Source organism: Strigops habroptila, chromosome 2, assembly GCF_004027225.2.
Source record: "Strigops habroptila isolate Jane chromosome 2, bStrHab1.2.pri, whole genome shotgun sequence".
In the NCBI taxonomy this organism is placed as follows: Eukaryota; Metazoa; Chordata; class Aves; order Psittaciformes; family Psittacidae; genus Strigops; species Strigops habroptila.
In genome coordinates, this window is record NC_044278.2 from 20665088 (window position 1) to 20691782 (window position 26695).

Below are 26695 nucleotides of genomic sequence, written 5' to 3' on the forward strand. Positions count from 1 at the left end.
TTTATTAGCTCCAGAGGGAAAGAATTGTATCTTCAGCAGACAGCTGATGAGTCTTGGTATTTTTTTGTGAGCCTAATTGCTCTTCTCCTGTAATCACTGACCTTCATCCCACCCTGTCTGTCCCCAGGCTTTCCAAGTGAGGTACACTCAATCTTTTAAACATTTTGAAATGGGCAGTCATACTCTGTCATCCTGCAGACAATGAATTTCCACTGACGATCCCTGCATTAAAGAGAGACAAGAGAGAGGTATTAGCGAGACAGAATGGCAAAAGATACGACTATACAAGTAAGAATAACTTTACACCAGGTATTGTGGCAACAAAAACATCTATCTGCCATTAGCTGACTTTCCTCTGGGTGCTTTGTGGTTTTATGGGCTGGAAGGAGATTAAATATGTCTGATAGTTATAATTCCTTCACACTTCCTTACAAGGTGAGAAAATCATCTCTCTGAATAATTAGGTCTCTGAGTATCCTTCAGAAGACAATGACTCTTGAGGGTGATCAGTCCTAAATCGACTTTAAATCAGTGACCAAGAGGAAAAGGATGGTTCTGTCAAAAGTCATTGATGTGTGATATATTGCTCAGGAATGTGTATGAAGTAAAATACGTGTGTGATTTTCAAGCCATTTCTAAGTGGGGAGTTATCCACACAGCAAAATTCACTTGGTTTAGTTTTTTTTCCCCTTTTTTCCCCCCAGGTCTTCTAGCTTCAATCTTTTATTAAATATGTGAAGGAATCAATAGTGAGAGAAATTAAATTCACTTGTCATCCTTGATCTCCACAAGTCACATGTGAGGCAGAGTAATGTATATGAGTGTGAGGAGAGTATGCTCTTCCTAGTCTGTGAGTAATTGGATGTCTGTATTTTCTCTCAGGAGGGTGATACAATACCTGCTAACAACTGCTAGCTGGAAACATGACTGGAACAGCAGGATTCAGCAGTGGAGGCCAGTAATTTACTGTCCAATAGGCTGCAAATTTCCACCCGATTTTATTGTGTGTTAAATTTCCCCTTGACAAAAAGGCATAAGTTCAAAGGATCGAATACTGTCCTGCTGTGGAGCAAATGTTCAATTTAAGCTGCTTGGTACTGGCTAACAGGAGTTCAGATCTAAAGTATAGTCCTTGCAGGTGGCAGCCATCATTTAAATTGGTAATGGGTAGTACTCAGGTTTCTGAAGGTTTGGATTCTGCTAATGGTGATTGCCTAAACCTGAGGCATGGGGCAGGTGATGCTGCTGGAGTGATTCAATAGGAGCTTGCTTTACAAGATGCCTGCACAGTCCTGGTTTTCTGGTGACTGGCTCCAGACAGTGAGGAAACTGGTACAGAACCTGCTGTCTCTCAGGGATGCACTGAGACTCCTGAGCCCAGGTTTTGGTGTGAGTGGCTCTTTCTTACATGCTTTCCTTGGGTGGGTAACTCTATCCTGAAATAAGATGAATTTGACTTGTAATCTCTGTGTAGGTATAAAGTGTCTCATCTCAGCTTTCATTAGCTAAGATTTTTAATTGGAAATTTACTGTGCTACTTTACCAGTTCATGCTGAGTGTTTGGAATGGGTCTGTCTCATACTCACCAGCAAGTCTGTGTTTAGTTATACAGTGTGTAATTTTGGTTTTCTTTAGGTCTTTTCTAGATGGGTTTTAATTGTAATTTCCTCATAAAACCGAAGGTTAATGAAATGCAAGATTCATTTTTAGGTTTAATTTAGGAAGTCCTCATTTGGACTATATGCATGCTCTTCAAAGACAGTTATTATTCTTTTGGTCACCAAGCTACCTGGAGAGACCAAAAAAAAAAAACCCTAAAGATGACACATATGTGGATTAACAGGATTATATGAGTCAAAATTAAGATCTGCTAAACTAGTACCTGTTGTCAGAGAGACACTTAGCTCAAAAGCTGAAGTAAAATAATTTTTTCTAAACCAGGATATTGTAAAGTTAAAAATCAAGTTCTTTAAAATAAATGTATTTTAGCTACCTGAATTAATAACATGCTTTAAAATATGAGAACAGAATTATTTCTGAAGTTGTAATTTAAGCTTGAACTTGCAGACACTGTGGTGTATATCCACGTAGTTGATGGCCAATAGGTGTATGCATTTAATGTCTTAATATATCTTTTTTTGCATTACTTATGTTTGAAGTTAAGCATATGTCCAGCTTTTCAGGATGTAGGCAATTGCTTTGTACCATTGCGACTGTGTGTTTAATTCAGTACTTATCAGCCTGTTTCAATTTGTAGATCCCATTCAAGTTTTCCAGTGGGGATGCAGATCCCATCAGGAATTGTCCAGTGTGGCACGCTCTAGAATATATATATGAACTTGCCTTTGCAAATCCTTAACACCAGTTTATAGGTCCCCTCTAAATTGCTGATTTCCTGCGTTTTCCTTGGCTTGGGGAGTCAATATTGAATTGTCACTTTTACTCCCCAGCTGTCATGTGCTGTCAGATTTGAATTTTTGATGCTACAGGGAAAATATCTTTTATCTCCAAATATTGCCAAACAATCTGTTTCCAATTCAGTTAAAAAAAATAAATCTATGAATTCCTTTTCCTATTGAGTTTGACAAAATCCTCTTTCTTTAATCATATGAAACTTATTAGGGACCTAAAATACCCTATAATTTGGCTCAGCTGAGCTTGGTAGATACCCAGCTTGTCCAGGCATTTCAGATGCACTTACTGTTGGGGTATCTGGGTGTTGATCTATCTTTCGGTGATGATGTCTGAGCAGTTAAGAAGTTAATGGCTCTTCAGATCACCCAAATAAATGCAGCAGGCAACAGTTTTGTAAAAGAAATGAGCTTTTGACAGTCTGCACGTGCTATTTTTACGTTAGGCAATGAAGAGCAAGTTGTGGCATCTACCAAGGACATCTGGTAATCCCCACCTTCCTGTCCAAGCTGCTTGCTGCAGGTTCGGTGGGGAATGCTCCAGTGGTGCTCTCTGCTCAAAAGACAGATCCAACCAGACCACAGCCCCCGAACAAGGTTCCATGAGGGACCCATGCCATCCTTACTTAGCATGTTTCAGACCTCAGGCTGGTCTAGTGGAAGGTGTCGCCCTTCCAGGAGGGCTGGAACTAGATGTTCTTTAAGGTCCCTTCCAATCCAAACCATTCTATGATTATTTTTAATTTTGGAAGCTATTTTGCCAAGGGGTTACAATGTATGTGTCTATGTGGGTATTTTCAGTTGTTTACAGCCAGCTCCACATACCCCTTCTGAAACTTGCCTGTGTCACTCTAACAAAAAATACTGCCTTTCCTTGTAAATGTTCCCTTACTTATGTCCGTAGGTCATCCTGTCTGCATCAGTGTTACCACCAGTCCCAAACATGCTCCCAGAGGTACTTCAGGCGTCTGCTAATTCTTTCCAGCTGTTTTTGTTTTGCTTTATAGACAATCGTTTTCTCCTTTGACCCATTTAAAGTGGAACTGAAAAATGTAACCACTTCTGAAGTCTGTTCTCCATACATGAGCACTTAAAACATCTGACGATGAACAGCAGCTCCTTCATTCATTCCTGGTACACAGGCATGGGAACATACAGACAGATATTATGGAAGAGGAGGTGGGGATTCCACCTTTCTAAACTTCCTACAGCTTTGCCAGAGGCATCATGTGCTCTCTCAAATATCTGTGTATCAGCAGTGACCTCAGTGATGCAATGTCTCAGGGAGTAAGAAGGGAAGATATGATTTCTGCAAGTTTACTCAGAAAGTCTAGAAATACTGAACTGTTTGAAGTGATTAGGAAAGCTTAAACTAAAATACCTTCGGAAGCTTTTTTTTGTGCCTCTTGTTAGCTCAAGAGCATTGCCCATCATGGGCTAAACAGTATGGACACAAGTTTAATGTGCTTAAAAATGAAAAGCAGTCTCAAAATCTACAGCATCTTTACACAGACAAGCAGCACATGTGTGCTCCTGGCAGGCTGAAACTTGGAATAGATTTTTCTGCTCCTGTTCTGCCTCAGCCTGCTACAAAGAACCATATAGGCTGACAAACTCTGCTGACTTTTGCGAGTATACCGCTCAGGATAGTGTGGCATGAATCTGAATTATGAACCGGTGTAGCAGGAATATTTTTCACTTCATAGGCTAGACAACACAAGTTGGTTTTGGTCATTCCAGAAGCTGGGAGCCAGAAAGGTCATTAGCACAGAAAAGTCTCCTGGATTCCAGTTCATAATAGGTTTTCTCTACAGTTTTCACCTGCTACTATTTTGCAGGTTCATCTCTGTTGTCATAGCAGTGGTAGGACAAAGGTGTTGGTGGTTTCTTCCCTTTCCAGGTGCTGTGGTCCCATAACCTGTGAGGACCTTTACTCCTGATGTACATCTCTCTGATGCTGCCATTGCTCCTGGCCAGTCTCCCCACTGCCAGACCATTCTGAGGGCTGTGTTAAGGCTTCAGCAGTCACAGGCAGAAATCTGCTCAGAGGCATCCATTACCTCAGCTGCTCTGTTTTCAAGGCTTGTCCTTGTGATTTCTGACTTTTCTCTGGTCTGTATCTGATGGAGGCTGAAATCCATCTGCAGGGGAGAGCACTGTCTGCTTTATCTCCCCTACTTTCTGCCGCAGTTATGAGGAACAAGCATTAAGAACAGCACTGGGAGATATTTAAGAGAAAAACCCCAGAAGAGGGATGTCCCTTGCAACCTTGTAAATTTTTTTATCTAAAGGGATAAATAGATGCTCTGATTCAGTTAACTGTGAAAGTTACTCTTGGACTTGTAGGAATAATTTGCAGGCACGGCTTCCATTTGGCAATAATCACGCTAATGAATTTTAGCCAGAAAATTACAGTTATGGACCTGCAGTTAATGTGTTACCATTTCTGGAAAAGCCTCCTTATTTTAGGTAAGCTTTTGTCTGAGGGATCCCTAATGAACTCCAGCAAATTGAGAGTACCACAGCGACAAAAGCACCTCGGCTCCTTTGGGTGTTATTAGAGATGTCTTGAACTGTTGATGTATTTAAACTCCCACTTCTCTTTTCTCTCCTCCCTCTTGTAGCCAGTTTTGGCAGTGATATGCCAGCACAGTGCACCTTGCCTTGCTGTCTGTGCTGTGTTTGATAACAAATGCTTTAATATGCTGGACTGAGGTGTCTAATAAAAACATCAGCAAAGAAATAGCTCGCAGTCGGTATATTAGAGGTCAGCTTAAGAGTAAAGAATCAAAATCCCTCTCCCACAATCAGATTTCAGGGACTTTTCGCATCGTCCTTAAACTTGCTCTGTTAGGATCTCTGTAGTCATAGAATCATAGAATAGTTAGGGTTGGAAAGGACCTTAAGATCACCTAGTTCCAACCCCCCTGCCATGGGCAGGGACACCTCGCACTAAACCATGTCACCCAAGACTCCAACCAACCTGGCCTTGAACACTGCCAGGGATGGAGCATTAAGTCCAAATTTTAAAAATTTGCAGTTCTGCATAGTAAAGAGGGAGAGAGACTTCTTCCTAACTGAGCAGAGCAATTATGTGTCTGTTTGCATGGCTACAACTGCACTAGCCATAGGGCCTCACTCAAGAAGATAAACAGAAGTCAAGTAATGACCAGGACTGATCAAGAAAAAATAGGTTAACTCATTTTCTGGAAAGGGATCAATGTGTACTGCATTGCCTTAATTCCTGGTGTGGCCTCAAATCTGCTAGAAATATGTTGCAATGGATTGGGCAGTTTACAGCATTCACATTGCAGTTTGTAAGGTCTCATCTTTGCATGTTGGCAGACTCCTCCCTTCTGTGCAAAGAAATAATAAGTACTAAGAAATAATAAGGGTGTTCAGGCTGAGTTTTTACTGAGTTAGATGAATGATACTCCAACTAGAGGTAAGTGAGAAACAAAACTAAACATCTGGTTTACACTTTGCATAGATCAGATTTAGCTAAACCTCCTATTGCTGTATTTTTCACTGCTCAGATGGACATGGCAAAGGATCCACTGGTACAGGAAGGTGCCCTATCCCTGATACACCACCGGAGACAATTAGCCACATTCACTGTGGTACTTAGAAGCACTTGCCTGCTGCTGAATACCACAGCAGATGATGTGTAGCCATGCACTGTTTGGGGGAAACAGAAAAGGAAGACCTTCTTTTTTAAGAAAATAAAATAAAATAATTAAAAGTTTGAATGAAACAAGGAAAAGCAAACCTGTCCACAGCAGAGAAAGTTGTGGTTGCCCCACGGATGTAATAGTCGTAAGTGTACATCATCATGTCCATATCTTCTCCATAGTGTCCTGGATATTCTGTTGTTAACCTTTTACATTAAGGAAAAAGAAGATAATATCATTTAGCATCTTATAAAAAAAGTCCATGTGACAGAATGCAACTCAAATAGTAGATTTTTCCTGCTGCTATGAAAGTTCTTGTTTCTTAACAGCACTACAAGATGCAGTGTCACCTGTGAGACTGCCTTTCTCTTCTACACAACTAATTCATGTAGATATTTGAATACATTTCAGTAAGTTCAGAACTGTTAAGAGCAAGTTGGAGTATTTTATGTATATACATCTGCAGCTGTGGGATAAAAGCAGTGTGAACAAGAGCTAGTCTACCACTTATGTCTTTATTGCAGGGATTTGCTCCATCCTCTTGTGAGTCTGTTTGGTTTGCTGCTGTGGAGTGCTGCAAATGTTGCCAAGTCAAATAAACTGCAAGCATTTATCCATTTATGAATTATATTAAATGAATGTAGCAATTAATCCATTCCTCTTTGTTGCTTCCACTTTCCGCCTAGTTTATAATGTAAAAATATGGGCCTGGACAATATTTGTTCCATGTATTTTATCTAGGAAGCTCAAAGTGCTTTTGCACTTATTAATCAAATTATGGTTACTGCTTCCCTGGGAAATAGGCAATACAGTACTTGGTTTTACAGATAATGAACAGATGCAGGAAGGAGCTGGGCCCTTGACCAGTACTTTATGTCAACATTATGTTAGAGGTCAGGAATGGAAACCTGGCACTCAGTCTTTCCTTCTGTTACTCCATTTTATGTGGGAGTTGCTAGCGGCATCATGTCAGCATCGCTCTGAAACAGCACAGGGAAGAATCAGGTTCCCTGTAAGGGAGATGCTGTCCCTGTGGAAATGAACTGCTCAACTCCTCTAGAGACTAACAGGGTTAAGATGCCTCTATGGAAATCCTGACAACCATTTTTCTGACTTCATTCAGCCCAGTAGCAGCACTTGAATGGTGCTTCAAGGTGATCCTAGCACTTGCCAGCCAGGCACTCATGTACATGTTTAGATTTCGTTAAATCAGTGGGGTTTGAGCACAAGCTTAAATATTTTATTCATTAGGAATATAATTATTGGGATGGTTTTAAGTTTTTAAAGTTACCCAGCTTTGGGTATATTTGGAGCCCAAACCAGTAACTGTTGGAATACTCAGAAACGGAAAGTTTACCTGAAAACTGAGGGACTCTGAAATACTGTGCTGTTTTCTCCTAGAGCCATTTGCTATAACAAAAAAATTCCTCTGAAATTGCCATCATTCTCTGTATATTTTAGATGTATTTCTGATCATCTCATTTATGTTCTGATCACCTATGTTTATGCTGTTTACGTCTTCTTTGCAAAGCAGATGTGACTTAAGTTCAGGTTAATTTCAGCTTTTGAAAATTAAAGAAAAACATCATTCAGTTGTAACATCATTTCTTGTAACAAATCATTATTCCTTGACAATTGAAAAGTGGGATTGAGTGTGAAACTCAAGCATGGCCTTTATAAGATCCCAAAGTGTCAGCAGTCAACTTCTTTGAAGATATCTTGTTCTCATGCCTTCTGTCTTTTGGCCATGGCAATCATCAAACAGATTACGAGTTGTGGTACAAGAACACCTGCCCTCAGGTGTGTTTGGGAAGCAGAAGATCAGGCCTGGTCACAGTGTCTGTTGTCAGAGCTCTGACCAAGGACCCCTGGATTTGCAGAGGCCTTGCAGTGCTTTGCTGTTGGTAAGAACTACAGCAGTATTTCGCAGGTCATGCAGACGGCTGCTGTGGGCTAGGAGAAACAGAAGAAACCATGTACACGAGCAATTGTTAGGATGGGTAAATAGACAGAGTCAGCAGTATGCTCTACAAGTGGGAAAATTAGAGCCACAGTTTTCAGTCCGGCTCCCATGAAAAGTCCAAAATGAAACCACTGTGAAATTTAAGGGAACTGACTCTGACCAAGGCAAAGAAAATAAATACAAATATTACAAAAGGCTGTTTCCAATGGCTTCTCACCAAGTAGCTGTGATTTTTGCTAGTCTAAAGATCATCACTTGAATGTGTTTCTATCAAACAATGACAAACTTGATGTATTTGTTATTTTGATTGAAGGTTGTTGTTATCATGTTTGCTTTCAGGACGTCTCCCCTTGTGCTCCCAAATATATATTTACTTGTCAGTGTCAGACAGTTTAAAACTCTGACTTGAATACCTCTTTGCTTAGACAGCCTATGACTTGAATCTGTAATACACTTTTATGGCCCCATAAAAGAGCCTTTAGCTGACCATAAGCTGGTCCCTGGGTATAGCCAACTTGCTGAAAGCCCTCCAGTTTGCAAAGAGCTGCTTTCAGGGCCCTGCGCTCCACACCCAGAGCTGTAACAAGAGCTGAAGTATACTTCACGAAGCCTGACCTCTGTTACCTGGTCTGCATTTTATCCATTTTCTTTACACAGGAATCAAGGCCTTGAGGAAGACTTTTTTGCATGCATGAGTCTTCCTTCAGTGAATCTGTGGGTCTGAATCTGGGAACTTGAGAGTATTTCTGAGTCCATAGCCAGAGTCCAAGAGAAATAGGGGTTACATCTATGCTAGTAAATTAAACGGCACCAGAGAATGTTTCTGGGCACTGTAACTTGATTGCCTAGATGTGTAATTTATTAGAGCAACCCCTGGGGCAGATTTAGCCCAGACCAACTAGCAGAGTCTCAGCCAATGCCTCAAAGACACAGCAGACAGAATGTGGACACCCTGTTTTGGAGAGTGAGAAAGGTTAATGGTGTGGCTGCTCCCTCTGGCAGAGTCCCCATATTTAGTTTACTAATTTGGAGCCTGGGTGTCTGATAGTGCATCTTCGAAGATTCCTGGATTGTAGCAGGTTTTGAAAATGTGGTATGAAAACCAGCTATGGACCAGGATTTAGTTCTGTATTCCCCCATCAGCTCCAGGTTTTTGGGCTTTTTGGGGTTATTATGAGGAAACGCTAAGACATGTGTTTATATATATGTTCCACCAAATGTGTTTCGTAACATCTGTTTGGCATTCAGCAAGGAAAATGTTCTGTGATCTTGACCAGCACTATGTACTGGGCAGACAAGACACTGCAAAACACAAGGTTAAAAAGCTGCTTTCAGCTCTTCTGAAAGACAGAACTGAGAGTTAGTTCTTTGAACTCGTTTCATGAGCCTTTCAGTTGAAAAGGAAATCTGATGACAAGCTCCTGAATTGCTGTGAAGGGTCTCGCAGACCTTTCACAGAAGCAGGTGGTGTTATTCTGAAGTGAATGGATGCAGTAGGGAGCCTTCATTTAGCTTCCCTCTCTTTTCTTTCTGCCTGCTGTCATCTTCCCCTCCCTCTCTATTAACTTCTCTACATTACCATTCAGCCTCTTAAGGCTCCTCCACTAAGACATATTCAAAAATCAAATATATGCAATTGCTGCAAGTAAATGATTTGGGGACTTAAGCTGCTCTGAAGTTTGTCTTGTTACATAGATGCCTACTGACTCCTTTTGTTCTGGAGGGAAAAGTTATAAATAGTGTTATGACAGCAATGTTCAAGTTCACTTGGGTCTGTGTGGTCTGTCTGTCTAATTCAGTTCTCTTTGATGTTTGCTGTACTCATTTATGAAACTGTTCCCTTAAGCCCATGCATCTCAAGGTCATCTGGATTGCGCTCTGTCACTTGGGAGGAAGTGCAATGGGTTGTCCATAGAGCAGGGCTCTCTGGTGTGACCCAGCTCTTCTCGGTCATCCCCATTTTTGGCATCCTGGGGCTAAGTCATACAAAAGATCTGCACTGAGGGATACTGTAGTTTTTAATGCATAGGGATATTCAGTAGGTGGTTTTCTCATCATGGAAGGGAGGAATTCTGGTCATTTAATTCAGCCATTGAGGGTTTTCTCAAAGTGGTCTGCCCAGCACAGGGCAGCAGTTCCTTCAGCATTTGTTGTAGCTTGGTGTGTAACCTTGTTATCAAGTATTTAACTAAAAATTTAAGTGTTTTACTCTCTAATGCCTACCAACTTCATATCAACTGTGAACCACCTACCAGGCCCTACAGGGCCCTACAGACAGGTAATTTATTTACATACTTGGTAACATTTGTAAACCACTTGTGGCAATATATGGTTTGTACCTGAGAGGAGTCATGAAACAAGTGAGAGAGACTTTTTGCACTAGTTGGTGAGGGTTTGCCTGGCCACAGGAGCCTGGACTCCCAAGGAGTCCAAGCCCAAGGGCAAGACCCATTTGAGAAGAGCCATCCACAGTAATCTGCACGTGGGCCCTGTAAGCACTTCTGGCACTGACCTCTTAGCAAAGGAAACTGAGCTAGGGGAGTAGTGAGAAGTTCCTGCTGCTGTTTGGGGTGATCTAGGGCCTCTATAGCCAAGCCATGGTGCTTGTGGTGCCTGAGAAGGGTACATGAGGGAAGGCCCTAGAAGAGAAGCTTGCAAATCTGCTGTGAGAAGACCTGTGTTATAGTGATCATGGGACCTAGGCAGTGAGTAATTCGAACTCCAGATGCACTCCAAGGAGGCAGAGGATCTGTGTAGGGGCTAGCAGGGTGCGCTTAGTGGGATTGTTTACTAAACCCAGATATGCACATAGGTGTCAAGAGAGGAGAAAGCAGTAATTCTACATTAAAGACCAGGAAAGAAAGGCTTGTGAGAAGGTTTGGCATGTGCGTGGGAGAGCAGGAAAACCTGACAGAAAAGGGTATTTTCATAATGGGATTTTTAGCTGGGACAGAGTAGATGTGGGATGGTTTAGCTGTACTATAATCCTATAAATCTTGCTCAGGGTAGGAAACATTGAAAAAAGGCATAAAAATATTTAACAGGGTTACTGTTGTTCTAGTCTGAAACTAGTAATGTTGTTTATTTCCCATGGTGAAGAATTACTGTTAGAGATTAATAGAAAACACAGAGTTACTCATTTAGCACTGAGAAGAATGTTTAGTACTAACCCACAGTGATCCCTAGCACTCTTTGTAACGATTGACTTCAGAAATAGTTATCATCAGTCTATTTTTTACCGATAAGAAGATCGAGTCCCACCAATGGCCTTATTAATACTGTACAGCCTGCCCCTTAGAGAAGTAAATGGGAACTGTGGGTATGCCTTGCCTTCAGATATCAAGCAGATGAAAGAAATGAGTCTTTTGAAGTATCAAAGACAGTCAGTGGTAGAGCTCATGGTTTCCTGCTCCAACTGTTGAATATACTTATTCCCTGCGAGTAAGTACGTTGTTTCAGAGTGCCCTTACATTTTTCATTTCGTGTGCAACTACAGTGCTAACAAGATGAATAGCTCCTCTTTAACCTTCATTTTCCTCTTTGCTGTTGAACTCTTCCTCTAACAATGCCACAGCCAAAAGAAGAAGCTGTTTTATTTTGAGAGGAGAACATAAGCTTTGACATTAACTTTCCGACCTTTGAGGACAAGGAGTGTCCCCTGAATGGCCTTGCTGTTTCAGACGTTATTTACAAATGCTTCAAGTGTATGACTCTCCTAAAGGAGAATTTATTTTTTTTTCAAGAACCAAGAGCCTGCATGTTACGTTCAGGGAACATGGGAATTACATGCCTGTTCAATCAATTTCAGTTCTTCCTCCAGCTGGAAGACAGTGGTCATCCCCTTTTAAAAAGCACGCTGTGCTGAAAAGCCAAAGATCTTAGTAAACTGTCTGCAGAAATTCCTGCTAGTGCTCCCAGTATAGATAGACCCCAGTTTTCTGGAGTGCCAGGGAACCAGAGATGACGTGGAGCTGCTCTAGAGATGAGCAGCTTTCTCATATGGCCATATCATGTATATTTTGGGGCCGAGTTCGGGTTCCGGGCTCTGAGATCATAGATTCACCTTGAAACATCACTGCCCTTCTGTTTCCACTCACAGGGCTGAGGAGCCACAAGGCCAACACAGTGGGACCACAGTTCTTCTTGGAAGCCTACATGAGCTAGTGCAGTACAGATAAAAGCAGCAGCAGAGCATCTTATGCCCGTTCCTCAGGAAAGACATGTCTGAAATAACACTGACCAGCTTTCCAATGTTAAGTAAGTGAGTTTCTCCTAAGATGGCTTTGGAAGATGGTCCTGGAGATTGAGCTGTAAGGTTGCGTTTGCTGGGATATAAAATAAACCTCAGTTAAACAGGAAAAGAGGGGAGGGGAATTGTGTTGCCCAGAAGTGCATGTTTCCACCACATCTGTTCTGAGTTCACGTCCTGCATCTGTATTTCTGCTGTTGGTAATCTCTGAGAAACCTGCAGAGCATCTCATCAGTTTCAGTATGGCTTCGGTGGCAGGTTGAGTTAAGAAAACAAATAAATTCTTTAAGCCCCATAACTCTTGGAAAATGTAATTGTTGCCTGGACAATGTTACTGTGACAGAGAGCAGCCACAGCTCCAGACAGACCTTCTGGCACTTGAACTGCTGGTTGTTTGGAGAAGGGAAACAGTCACAGTCTGTGCAGACTTGGGGCTGTTCTGTGACATGTGTTTGCTTTTGAGAGTATGGATCAAGCTTTCAATTTCCTGACAAAGAGAAAAATCTGAGCTGTAATGGGTCCACTTAATAACATTGTCTCTGCATCTGCAATGGATATGCTTCCTGTATGGTTTGAATCAGCGCATGGTTTATTTGACTGTGGTAGTATTCCTTAGCCAGGTGAAATAATAGGAGCTTTTCCTGTGAGGAATGTTAATTATTTTCAGTATGGTAAAAATGTGCAGAATCCATGACAAGACTTGGCATGGTGAGGAAGGAAATAAAGTACTTGTAAAAAAAAAACCATAACTGAATACCAAGTACAAAACTACGAGGCTGGAAAAGATTGGTATATTTATTTTCAATCTGGGATTACTGTGCAGGTAAACTGGGAATTAACGGTTAGAAGATGAGCTGTGAAAGAGAACTGTTGGGCTCTAAGAGTAAGGATGTAGATGCTACCAAGCAAAGTCCTTACGCATGTATTTGGCTTTAACCATGTTGTTAAGTTAAGCGAAGTGTTTAATTGTGCATTTCAGTCAGTATGATGGTGTCATAAATTAGTATTCCTATAAGTACTAGCAGAACTCAAAAACCACAGGAATCTTCCAGCTCTAAAACCAGGTCAAATTCTAACAAACTGTTTGCATAGAACGTATATACATACATATATACATATACATATATATACACACATAGGGAAAACCTGTTTTTATTCATTTTAGGGAAGACCACCTCATGTGACATGTAGTCTTGAAGAGGAAAAGCTGAGAGAAACCATGCAGAATACATGCTTTTGTTTACTAGAGAGCCCTCTACAGTGACAACTGGAAGCAGAAGGGATCAAATACCCAAGGTGAGAGCTAATTTAAAACAAAGTTTTGTTACACCTCAGTATTGTCAGTTTTCTTAAAAAATGACTTTCTGCCCATATTTGGTTTCCTTAATGAAGGATTCATTGCACATTAAAATTCAAGGCTGCTGAGAAATTCTGCACTGTGGATTGTCTTTGGATATGGATTTTCGTATGTGTCACACATGATCCACGAAGTACCACATGTCAGTGCATATTTTCCTGATTTTTTTTCCACTTTTCCACTTTTAGGTATAGTCATATACTAATAGATGCCTTTGCATGAAATTAAGCTGCTTCAATCAAGAAATAGGAGTCAGCAGCATGTTAATAGCCATTTCTTTATAAATAGTTTCTTGACAGCTAGTTTCTGGAACATGATAAATACCGTTATAGGTTGGGGCAGAAACTAATAAATAATGATACTGTGTATGCACACACATTTTTGTTGTGTCTTATATGCATATACATTTTGAGGTCCTACCCATGGTAGCCCAGAACTGCTTTGCGGATTATTTGGAAAACGGATTCTCTCTGTTAAGTGCATCTTAAACGGAATGCAAGATACAGATCAAAAGTGTGATGTGTGAACAAGGTTTTGTGAACTTGGAAATACCAGTGGAGGCAAAGTTGTGAGTGAGATCTCCTGGGCTTAGGGTATGGGAAGTTTAGTTGCTGCACACTGAAGTTGAACAAGTTGGACAAGTCACATCTGTAGCAGCAAAAGTGGGTGCAAAGCACGGGGATTTGAGCTATGACATGGCAGTTTGTGTTGCTTATCCATTAGCAAAACAACTAGCATTCTCCCAGATGCTATTTGGACAGGGTAAAGGGAATAAAACAGAAAAGAAACCATTCCCAGCAGACAATAGGCAGGAGACTGCTGTTTTGGAGGGGGGATTTTCACCGCATGGTGTGGAGTCCTCTTTGGGATCACAGAATAACTGTAGTGGAAAGGGACCTCATCAGGTCTTTATTCAGCCCCAAGGATGATGCCTGCACGGCCTCACAAGGCAACCTGCTCTAGTGTCTTACTCTCCTCATAGAGGAAAAGGTTTTCTTTATATCCCCCTGAACAGCTGTTTCCCCCAGTTTGATGTCATATGCAAACTTGGTGAGAGTATGCTCTGTTGCCTCCTCAGGGTCACTGATAAAGACGTTAAGTAGGATAGGTCCCACGGTAGACCATTAGTCACACTGCTGTGCTTGTAATGGGCACCTAGGCAGGGTATCACCCCTTAACCACTATCTTCTGAGCCTGTTTCTAGTCTTTTTCCCATGTTGTTGTCTGTCCATCCAGACCATAACATCCTAATTTGGATAACTGTATGCAGAAGGAACTTGTATCTACCTTGCTAACTGCAAAGTCAGAATGAGAGCTTTAAAGAAATTGGAAGAAATATATTATAAGGAGGCACTTCAAGAGAGTAAGGTCCAACAAGGCTCTCAAGTAGAACAAAACTGTATGTGAGAGACTCTCCAGGCTGAGAGTGTATATGGAAGCGTCAAGATAGGCCAGTAGCTTGAATGGAACAAACTGGGCTCCAGGTTGAGTGACTGAGACTGGTAATATAGGGTACAAAATGGTTTTGTAATGAACCCATAATTGCAAACTATGCATCAGAAGCTTTTCACAAGCCAAGTGACAGGTCTTCCCAGAGGTTTTACAGCTCTTGCCTCCCAGAAGAACGTAAGCACATGGGATTTCTACTCTGCTTAAAGAGAGAAACTCTTCACCTGCCTTTTCTGCATGGCAAGACAGTAGCAGCTGAACTGCATAAGGCATTCTTTTAAGCACAAAAATGGAGTGTTGTCATTGTTGAAAATAGAAGGGCAGTATAAGAGTCTGTATGCAGCTGGGATGGAAATGCTGCATCACTAACCCCAAACATTTACATTGGGATTTGCATTACCCTGAATGCCAATTTGCAAGGCTGAGACAAAGCTGTTCCTAATTGTCAAGAGAATGTCTGAGGAAATCAGAAATATCAACAACAACAGAAGAGGTCAGAGATTTCTGTTGTCTCTCTGAAAATACATGCAATATTAGAGGAGTAAGAGAGATTGAAAGAACTGCTTAAAAGTTAGAGTGAGTTTCCCTCGGAGGGAAGAGCCTGGGGAGGTAGGTAAATAAACCCCCAGGGTAGAAAATCCCTGCAGGCAGTGTGGGCTGGAAAGGGGCAGAAGAATGTTGAAAGACTTTGTTACAGAGTTCTTGTAATTTAAAATCTTTAACAATAATAATAAAAGAACATTTCTTTTCCTCCTGGCTGCCAGGAGATGGAAGGATGCAAAGCAAGGTACTGCTGTTGTGTTTGGCCAGTAGCCAGCCAGACAAGTAAGAGCAACGGGCATGTAAACTGTTTGTATGCATCTCAATGGGAAGTTTACTTCAAAGCTGAGTTCTGAAACAAAGATTCAAGCACAGATTCACACCCACCACCCCCGTTTTCTTCTTTTTTTAAGTACAGATGGGTTATTCTTTGTATCAGTGAGAATAGCTGAATTAATAGCCCTGGAATGTAAAATCATGAGTTCTGTTACAAAGAACGGACAGGAGCAATATAAGCTTTCTCTACACAGTCTGCTACTGTGGCTCTGTTTCAGTTTAGAGAAACCACATCTGGGGACACAGGGAAGCTCAGGATGTGTAGCTCATTTTTCCATAGCCTCTGTGAGGTTGCCACCACCAGTTGTGATACTGTGTTGAGGTGGGGCACCTCTTTTTTTTAAGGTTTGGACTATTCAGTAGCTCATTTTGATTTTGGTCTTCAAACAGCCTTGAGAGAGGGAGCTGCTGCTGGTACCCAGACGTGTTCATTTAGGGCTAGTTACTGCCTTACGCTATTCAGTGTAACTCTGCCCTCATTCTCTTCCCTTAGCCATGGATCCTCAAGAATCCCGTTACCAGACTGGAAATAACTTGCTTAGCCCCATAAAACACTGTTAAAATTTTCTTAGACAAAGTTTTTGATGGGCCAAGTCGCCAAGGACATTTATAGGGACTGCTGGGGAAAAGAGGCTGACAGGTTTGGTTTCTGCTTGAACTCACCAGCATGAATATGGGCATCTCCGGCTATAGCGACAGCAGTAAAATTGCCATTCACGGTCAAGCACAGATGGAAAATACTGACTCTGGAAACCAGCCACCAGCCCATTGTTTGAACAGGTTTGATACCTAATAAACAGGAGAAAGGAGAGAACACATAAGGAAAACATGGTATTAGATTCCCTGCTAGTTTCGAGCAGTTCTGAAAACAGCATTAAAGATTTTGATTCAGGGTGAAAGCTAAGGGTCTGGCTTTGTATTGGGAAGCACTCTATGCACTTGCTGTGTATTGAGTAACCACTTTGTGTAAGAAAGCAGCAGTAGTTACCTAATAATGTCTTAACATTTATGTTGCACTTAAAACTATTTAAACTATTCCATGGTTCTATGAAAGTGTTTAATCATTTCAGCATGCTATCAGGCAAGAAGATCATTCTGGTATTGGCATTGTCAACTGCTTACTGACTTCAAAATAGTCCATTAATACTTTAATCTTTGACTGTTGGTATTTGAGCATATGGGGTTCACTGGAGAAATTTTTTCAACTGCTTCTCTACTGAAAAGAAGCCTTAGAAACTCTTTTATGCAAGAAGTTCAGTGATTTATTTTGTTTCTTTCTCAATTACCTGTCTCCAGGAGAAGGCACTCTTAAGTCAAAACATTAGAGGCTTGTGATGAGATCATGACTTGATAGCAGTCACGTGAGGAAAATGGAGATTCAGGTGTTATGAAATTATAAGGCTCACATTAATTTTATGATTGGATTTTCAAAAGAAAAATCCGCTGTTTCATGCTTTCTGTGTAGTCGGCAGTTCTCTCACACACTTGGTCACACACGTGAATCTGCCTTCAAGTAGAATAGAAATGGTCTCTAAGCATGCGGATATATGCTTCTCTTTCTGCACAACCTCCAAGCATTTGGACCCTGATACCCAAAGTAATTCAAGTGATGATCAGTTTGAATAGCTTGCCTCTTGGAGACTAAAGACAAGGAGAGCATGAAAACAGGCAGCTCATTAACTCAGCTATTGAGTGCTCATTCTTTCAAGCACCCTCCTAGCCTTATTGTTTCCCTATTGGAGAAAATTACAGGAATTCAGTTTCTTCCATTTCCTTTCCTTTTCTTTCTTTTCCCTTCATCCAGGAAAACTGGCAGCCTAGAGCTGTAGCAAACCTTCCTCGCAATACCATAAAATCAAATACATTGATATATCCAAAAGACACTTTCAGAAGTAACCTTATGATTAACAAATGCAAAAAATATCTCCTGGTTTCGTTCAATGACCTCATAGTTTATTTTAATGACCCTGGAGTTTCCAGAAGGGAAACACATTGTGGAGCAGAGTTTGGTGTTTGGAAAGTCATTCACTTGTGCACTCAGGTGTTCTTGAAAAGCGTGAGGCTCAAGAGTTTATATGCAAAAGTCGAAAAACCGATCAATTTTGACAAGTGCAGGGATTAATTCCACTGCCTAACTTTCAGCTTCCACCTTTGAACAAGGGGTCTCTTCTGTATGTCCCTTCTTCCACTGTGTTCTGTTGTTTAGATAGGAGTATTTACATTTGTTTGTATCCCTGCATCTCCCACATAGCTGGGGCCACACATACTTGCTGTGCTTTGTGAGACTCTTTCAAGGACCTTCAGAGTTAAGCAATGATGGGGACTCATGAGTTGCTATGGTATCACACCAAGTAAGGCAGTTTGGCTCTCACTCAGAGGATTTCAGCAGGACTTTGATAGGAAGCTGCTCTGGTTTTTGGCACATAGGCCATGGGAACATATGGCTAAGATTCTGTGTAAACATATTGGATAGCTGCAGATGATGGGTTTTATCCTGATGGAAGAAAGGTTGATTCACAGAAATATAGGGAATGGTTATACCTGTTGCAAGATGAGCGTTAATCTGTGTAAAGTAGAACCAGACTTGTATCTCCTCATCTTCTTCTGCCTCTCCCCCTTCCCAGTTACATGAATTTCCACTACGCCAGTCCTTGTGCCCCTGGGAGATTTTCTAGCTCTTTTGCAAAGGTACAATAACGGGAGCATTTCGTTCCTCCTTTTCCTTTGCACTTCCTCTCTGCAAAGGGAAGAGGCTTTTCGAGGCATGGCATTACCCTGCAATGTCCCATCCCCACCAATTAGTGTCTGATATTTCTTGTCTTTGCAGGAGGTTCTTCCTTCTCCTTTTCTCTCCCCACCTGCTCACATTAAGCCTGAGAAGTCCTGCCCTCTTTGCCCTTTTTTCTTGATGGCTTTTATTTTCTTGACACTTCTACTAATGCAGTCCAATTTTGATGGGAAGTTTTATTTTGAGAGAGATGTCACTAGTGGACCCCCCTTTTTCTAGTGGATTGAAAAAAATCTAGCTAATGTAACTCTCCTATATTTACATGTGTACATATTTGGGCACTAAACTTTAGGAAGGTTTGGTTATTTTTCATCCTGATTCTATCTCCTTGTGAAAAGTTTGATTTAAGAAAATTAGTATTTGGAGTTTCCATAAAAATTAGTTTCTTGAATGGAGAGTATAACTGGACATAAGTCATGTCTTATAATTAAATTGCCATTTTATTTTAAAAATATTCAAAGTAAAATTTGAAATATACTTTTAAGCTCACGTTCAATTCTGCCTCGCTATTTCTGTCTCATACACACCAAGTCCTGCAATCTGTTATTCAAGCTCAATAATGGGTTCAGTGAAAGAAAAACAGTAGTGACTCTGAAGTAGTTTTCTTTAGCTTTGAGATAACATAATTTCCCCCCCCAGATGTTTCTAATTTTCAAGTCACATTCAGGTATTCTGGGTTTTCCTCACTCATGAAATCCTGACATGGCTAAGAGAGGAAGAGACCTCTTGGAAGGTGGATGCAGAAGAGAATGAGAAACTGTCTGGGACTGTGTGAGACTAAACTTGACAATGGACAGGTGGTCTTGTTTCCCTAATTGGCTCAAGTTGTGATGCATTTGGTACTGGGAGGAGAGGAGGTGAGCTGGCTGGGAAAGTGGGAAAATAGGTGGAGGTGAGGGTCAGGTGCTGTTGAATGGAAAGTTGCCCTTCCATTCCCTTGTTTACATCTGTTGGAAATGACTGCAGTGTTTCATAGAAAGTAAGTAAAACTATACAGCCTTATTTTGGGAGGAGTTCTGTGTAGTAACAGGGATATGGCAGCTGAGAGTTCCCTGGCCTGCTGCAATTCCTGTGAAATGCCTCTCCTTTTCCAAATCTTCTTCTGAACTCTTTAATGAGTGTTGTACGGCTGAGTTCTGTCATGACAAGCAACCAAAATGTGCATCCATGTTATCGGTTTAGCTCAGGTCAGGATTGCTTTCCTTGTTCACCAGTGAGCTTTTATCTGAGAGACCAAGCTAGAGCTGCTTTGAAACAAACCCACTCAAAATGTATATGTGGATTTTAGGTCCATGCACGACCTGTATTTCAGTCTGCTTCACCCTACAGATGCACTTAAATTGTGCCACATTATTTGCAATGTTGATCTAGTGTAAGCGACCAGCTGTGTACCTCATTGACTCAACATTTGCTTGCCAGACTGAGGATAAGTATGGCTTGCAACAGTATAATTGTTTTAAGCAATGGCATCAGTCGTGGTGACGTTTCATAATTATGCCTACATCTAATTTTTGCTCTGTGCTAGACAAAGCCCCAGAGTGTTGTGCCCAATCTGATGCTGGTGCTGCATGGTAAACCTCTGTCTGAGGCCCCCTGTCCTTCAGATATGTCCGTAATTAGCCTGAGCAGCATGCTGTCCTGAGGATGACAACCCAAAGAGGAAGCCTGTTCACTACAAATCCACTCAGGAAGCCCAAGTCAAGATGCAGTAATTGTTGCTGTTAGAGCCTGCATTGAGTCCCTGCTGCACCCGTTGGGTAGCACTCCCTGAGGCTCTCTGGAAACATGCAGGCTCTGACACACAGATCAGTCAGTAGTCGCTGGGTCATGCTGCATTAAGGATGATTCGTTCCTTATAGCAGGGTGACCTGAGAGGCATTCTGTGTACTTAAAAAAAATGCCACTGTTTTGCTGTAGAACAGATGGCTCCTGTAAAACTTGCGCCATTAATTACTTTAAAGCTCTCTCTCTAGAGCCTGTCACAGAAAAATGAACCTATTTATATATTACGGAGATATATCAGACAAGGCAAACTGATCCAATAGAAATAACTGTGTGCTTTCATCTGCAGCCCTCCCTGAGGGGCATATGGAGAGAGGTGACCTAACCTCACACAGCTGGTATGGCCACAGTTAAAGTGTGGGAGGCATTTTTAATGAAACATTAGACTGTTCTCCTGGAGTGTTGCTTCGCCAAAATCTCTTACTTTCAATATCCAAACCTTAATTTCATTTTGGTACAGCATGGAGGGGATGCCCTGTCCTGCTCTCCTGAGTTATTTTTGTGGAGTGTCCTCCTTCTGTGTAATTTGGTCAGTAACATGGTGAAAGCTAATTTAACAGTCAGTTGCAGATGAGTGGGGAGACATAAATGGCTGAGGGTAGGCTCAGGACACTTGAAACACTGGCACTCAGACAAAGGGAATGACTTTTCCATGTTTGATTAGGCCATGCCAGTCTCCGATGGCCACTTCTATGAGGAGTCTTCACTATCTGTTGTAGTGAGACATGTTGTCATGACTTCCACATGCCAAAGGCAACTTCACTATCATCTTCAGCTATCTTTTTCTTTCAGTTAGGGGTCAGTGATGACTTACTTTCTTCTCTCTGCCCAAAAGGAAGGCAAGGCCCTATTCACCCTGTTGATTTCTTCTTGACAATCACTGATGAGGCCTCCCTATCTACCAAAACACTCTTCCTCACATGCTCCCACTGGACTCAGTGCATTGCAGCTGTGCTAAAAGCTTGTAGCACTATCCCTTTAACAGAAACCTAGGGCTTTGAAGAAAATTAACTTGTTTGCTTAGATAGCTCAAATGGGAGCATTTTGAAAGGGTACCTTGAATATTGGGTTTGTGTAATACAGCCTCAGCTTTGAGACTTGGTCAGGGATTGGTCAGGCATTAAGAACAAAACCAGTTCCTTGCAGATGTACCGGGCTGTGCTGCCAGGGCCTGAACAGGAGGCTCCCACAGACACTTCCTTTGCTCATGACTCTGTCTTTGCATCTAGTTTGTGGGAAATAGGGTTGTGTGCCTACTAAAAGGATCTGTATGTATGTGTCTGTGCACTTAAAGAGAAGGCAAAGTAGAGTGAGAATGGGAGTGGGGAGGGAATTTCTAGATACCCGTTTTTAACAAGTCCCATCCAAACACTTTCTCAGCAGTCCAAACAAGGGAAAGAGGCAATAAGCATGCGTTAAATAGTGCTTGGTCAGAAATGTTTCTGCTTTGTGCCTTATGGGTAACTAGGAGTGCACTGGAGATATAGCATGGTTCCGTCTATATTATGTGGTGTAAACCAAACATTTTCTTCTGTACAGAAGAATTACTTTTCTTTCACTTGCAAGCTTCTGTTCGCTTGTTTGTGTGATCCCTGTACTTTGGTATGATCACTTTCAGGCAAGAAAACTAGTTTTTCTTAAGTACCTTGTTCAAAGACTGGTCTGTAGAGACAACTCTGTAGTATTAGAGAAAAAGTGAAGAACAGTCTCACCCACAATCACTCCAACCTTACCTTTTCCTAGGTTGTGAAATATTTACCCAAGGTCAAACTTGCTCCAGTACAGATGGAGCTAAGAATGTAAGCTTTATTGAATAGCATCTTGGTTAGCAGATAGCCTCTGCAGGTGTTGGGACAGATTCACAAAGCCTTTGTACACGTGCTTAACTTCAAATGTATTCACAGATTAATGAAGCTGAGAAGGCAGCCCTGGTCATCTGATCATATCTATTGCCAAAATTTTCCCTGTGAGTCTTGTAACATGTTCACAGGTTTCTCATGTCCATTCAGCAAAACACAAAAGAACATGCTTTCTTCAGAAGTGTATGTACAGGTATGATTAACTTCAGGGATGCATTTATTAGGCAAAGGGCCTATAGTTAGATGTATTTTGAAATGCCAATAGGTAATTCTAGGCCATTGTCGGAGGTGATTGGTTTTCATGAGTCTTCTTCTGGAAAGAGGTAGGGTGCTCCTATCTCTTTAGAGTACCTGTTTCTCTCCATTGACCCTAGAAGGGAGCAGAGGTCATAACCTAGGCATAATTAGGTGTCTAATGGGGATCTGTGTCATTGCCCTCTTTCTGTTGAATGTTTTTGTTCATATCTGTAAGATGCAAAGTCTTATGGGTTTAATCCTAGAAGTCCATATGATACTTACTGTTAGTGTAGCAAGCAAACTAAACAAGCTCTGCCTGTGGTTCCCTCCTGCCCTCCAGCTCCACAACTCTCATGTTCCTATGCTCCCCACATCCATTTCTACCATTTCTTCTCCAGTGCTAATGGCCAAAGAAAATAATGAGTTGAAAACTCTTTCTTCTCTGCTTTATATTCCCACTTCATTTCTTTCTAAAGCTTTTTTTGGTTTGTTGTCTTTTCTAAAGAAACGTCTCTTGGGTTTGTCTCTGTTGTGCAGCTGCACAACAGTCAGGAATGGTGATTTGTGAAATGCCATAAACATCATTTGACAGAGGTCATTTTTTGGTGTTTCTGCCAGACTAGAGTTTCTGGGACATGGCTGAGAAACTGGAGGGAATTCAGAGGAGAGCTGTACTGAAGATCAGCACTTGCTTAGGAGTGTTGGAGTACAAAACTTCCAAAGGAGAGCTAGAAGAACGGAGACGTGTTCAGCCTGAAAGCAAAAACATGGGTGAAGGTGTGTAGGTGAGGGGAAGGCATAGCTGCTACCTATTAATAAGTTAAAGAGATTTTAGAAAGAATGCAGTGCGCTTGTTCTCATTACTCAGTGAAGGTAGGGCAAAGAATAAAAAGCCTCAATTACAGCAGAGGAAGTGTAGCTTAAACTTTAGGAAAAGCTTGGCAGCTTTGCAGTTATTGGTGGTACAAGCCATTGAATCTTCCTGGATGTGATGTGCAAGGTGAGACAAAATGCCCTATGTGGCAGAGCTGAAGAAAGAATATTACAGTCCATCCTACACAGATGGGGAATGGACTAGCAAATCCTACAGAGTGCTGTGTCAGCTGACATGAGGATGGTGTATTGCTCACCAGCAGACTGGTTTGTCAGGAGACCAGCAGGGAAACAGAGGTAGCCAAACAGGAACTAAGGGTACAGATTGTGACTCATCTTTGTGGTCCCACTTGATTACTGAGCGAATCTCTTTAGAGCTGGGGATGGCTCCAAATAGCACTGAGCTGGGCATGGAAGAGAGAGAGAAAAGAGAGACAGCTGTGAGGAGTAGGACTGCCAAGAGAGAAGGTTTGGGACTGTCAAAGGCCCCACAGGCTGCATCCGTGCCATCACTTTAATTTGAGGTTTGAGCTTGCACTCAGATGATTAGGATGGCTGCCTGCTGGCCCAATCTTCACTCCAGTCTGGGATAAGCCTGCTGGATTCTTGGGCAGCAGTGTCTGGGAACAGTGAGGGATGTACTGGCTTACAGCAAGCTGCTCTCCATGAAGCACTGTAGATGCAACTACCTCAGCTCTGGATGCAGAAAACTGCAGAACACAGCAAGGCACAGCTAGCTAAGATGCATGGAGATAGTCTAAGTCATTAGGAGTACAAGTTCACCTTTGCAAAGGACTGTGTGTTCCCTAATCACTTTGGTGTATTCTTCCCTCCCCCAATAGATGGAAGAATGGAAGAAGGAGATCTCTGCAGAGAAGACAGGTAAATGTAAGGATGTTGGACTGGAAAGGTGACCTAGAGAAGAAATAACTAAAATAACTCCAAAAGCTGGGAAATAGAGCAAAACAGGGTTAAACACATTAAAGAGGGATTAGAAAAGAAATACATTTGTAAAAAAGGTATGGTTGGCAATAGGAAAAAATGTAGGCAAGAAAGAGGAGAAAGTAGAAACATTTTTTAAGAGGTGAAAGGAAATGAGATTTAGATAATACACTGGATGTAGTCATGCTAAGCATATGGAGCATGGTGATATATATGGCCCCATGGTTAGACAGGGGAAGAAAATGTGCTGTATAGACTTAACAGTATCCTGCTTATAAGAAGTTGCTGAGCGTTGCTGTCAGGGATTTTTAGAAAGAGAGTAATAATTTTATTTTGAACAATAGAAAGGTCTAATTAAAAAAATAGGTAGAAATTGCATCAATGTATGAAAACTGAAGAAGTCATCTAGGATTATTACAGTGTCTTCTTTCTGCCTGTTTTGTAGCCTTTCCCCTTTCTTTTCAGTTCCTATTCCAAAATTAAGTGTAGGGTCAATCTTTTTTTCCTTAGCAATTACATCAGCCACAGGAACGTATCACGTGGTAATGAAAGACTATGAATAATTCAGAACAGAATTTTGAATCATTTAAAAAGCAGAAGCTTTACATTTCATTGCTAACCTGTTCCCATATAACATGAAATCTACAAAAATCACATTGCAATTTCGGGGGGGGGGGGGGAACCCAACAAAAAACAACACAGACTAACCACATTTCAAGTATTTGAAAATATTGTTGCATTCATTTCATTCTGTCCAAAGAATATTTCAAACTCAGAGTTTTCCAAAACTGTGTTTCATATTTCATGAAAAAATCAGAAGGTAATTAAATGCTGGCTATGTACTGCCTAAACATGAAACACTCTACATATTCCAGAAATTATTGTGGCCATAAAATGTGATCACCTTTGCCTCTCAGATTGATGGAACATGTAATGTTTGGTTAACCACAACTGACTGTATTAGAGAATTAACATGATCTTCTGCTATCATTATCATGCATATATATGCCACCATCATTGCTCGTTAGTGTGGATTTTTGGCTCCTGTAATACCAGCATTACTAGAAAACAGCCTTTGACTGTGCCTAAGCCAAAAAGCTTAGCAACAAAAACACAAAGAGAAAGGGCAGTGCAATATTTTTTTTTTTTGTCCCCAGTGATAAGAGCAGGAGTGAGGAGTTTTTTAATTTGTTCCCCAGTTTCGTCACTGATCAATGAGTGGCCTTTCAAGAGGGACTTTATCCTTTCCTCACTGAAGGTTCGTGCCTTATTTTCCTCATCTGTGAAGCAACAATAACAAGACCAAACCACTTTGCAGCTGAGGTTGTGAGTGACCAAATGATGCAGCATTTCTAAATCGCAGTGAGACCCTCCAAAAAGAAATCTCTAAAGAGAAGGCAGATGTGATGCTGATCATCTCACGCACATGCATCGTGATTAATGAGTCTCAGGCAGTTGTTCAGGGCAGTGAAACCTCTGGATATGATGGCATTACTCTGCATTTGCATTGCTCTGACCGCAGTATTAGCACCCACATTCCACAGGGGGTATCAGGGCTGTGCCCTCCAGGGGTGGTTGGGGGTATCCTACCATTCGGTTCCCGCCCTGTTGATCTCTTCCCACCAGCACTCTGTCGGCTCACCGAGGCTCTGGGCTGCTGGCATGCAGGCGTAGTTCCACAGTCTGTCGGAGCCTTCCTTCTTGTTGAAAACACTCCTGATGGCCACGATCACCTGCCCATGTGGGCACTGGAAATTGAAACCCTGCCGGTACACATTGACCCATTCATCATTATCTCCATAGTTATAGGGACCATAGTAATAGTCACCATACTGGCCCCATGCCACAGTCACCAGAGGCAGGAACACACAGAGAAGGACGAGGTCCATCCTGAAGATGTTCCTGGCTTAGAAATGCCCTGCTGGTTTGTTGGGCTGGTCCTTTTATATTGCCTCTAACATTTGGCTTCCAGATGTTATATTTCCAGATCCAAGTGCAATGTGTCATTGCTTAGCAAACCTTCTCTGAGTTACAGACACGTCCAATTACTTCTTAAGGTGGAATTTTTGCAAATGCAATAAGGCTGCAGGCTGCAGGGTCTTCCCACTATCCCAGACCATCTGTGATCCTTGCAGAGCTACTGTGTAGACCAAGATACACATTGTAGTAAAACTGTCACAGACATCCCACTTTGAACCTCAAGGGGCAATTCAGTTTCAAAACAACTTTATTTGAAAT

The 26695-nt window shown here is 41.6% G+C and overlaps 1 protein-coding gene across 1 annotated transcript; it reads right to left on the reverse strand.

Moving 5' to 3' along the window:
• DPT (dermatopontin) lies at positions 1–26346 on the reverse strand. The gene is made up of 4 exons (XM_030475655.1): positions 26048–26346; positions 16640–16765; positions 6181–6288; positions 1–222 (listed from the first exon to the last, which is right to left on the reverse strand). Exons 1-4 carry the CDS (start codon positions 26344–26346, stop codon positions 156–158), a joined length of 600 nt encoding a protein of 199 aa, XP_030331515.1. The 3' UTR covers positions 1–155.
• Between the last annotated feature and the right edge of the window lie 349 nt (positions 26347–26695).

Bases quoted from the DNA above. Each gene is read 5' to 3' on its own strand.
- DPT (XM_030475655.1), bottom strand. From the start codon at position 26,346: ATGGACCTCGTCCTTCTCTGTGTGTTCCTGCCTCTGGTGACTGTGGCA. The intron at 16,766-26,047 runs GTAGGATACCCC...CCTGTTTATTAG, and splicing joins AACAGGGCGGGAACCGAATG to GTATCAAACCTGTTCAAACA. The intron at 223-6,180 runs GTTTGCTTTTCC...TCTTTAATGCAG, and splicing joins ACTTTCTCTGCTGTGGACAG to GGATCGTCAGTGGAAATTCA.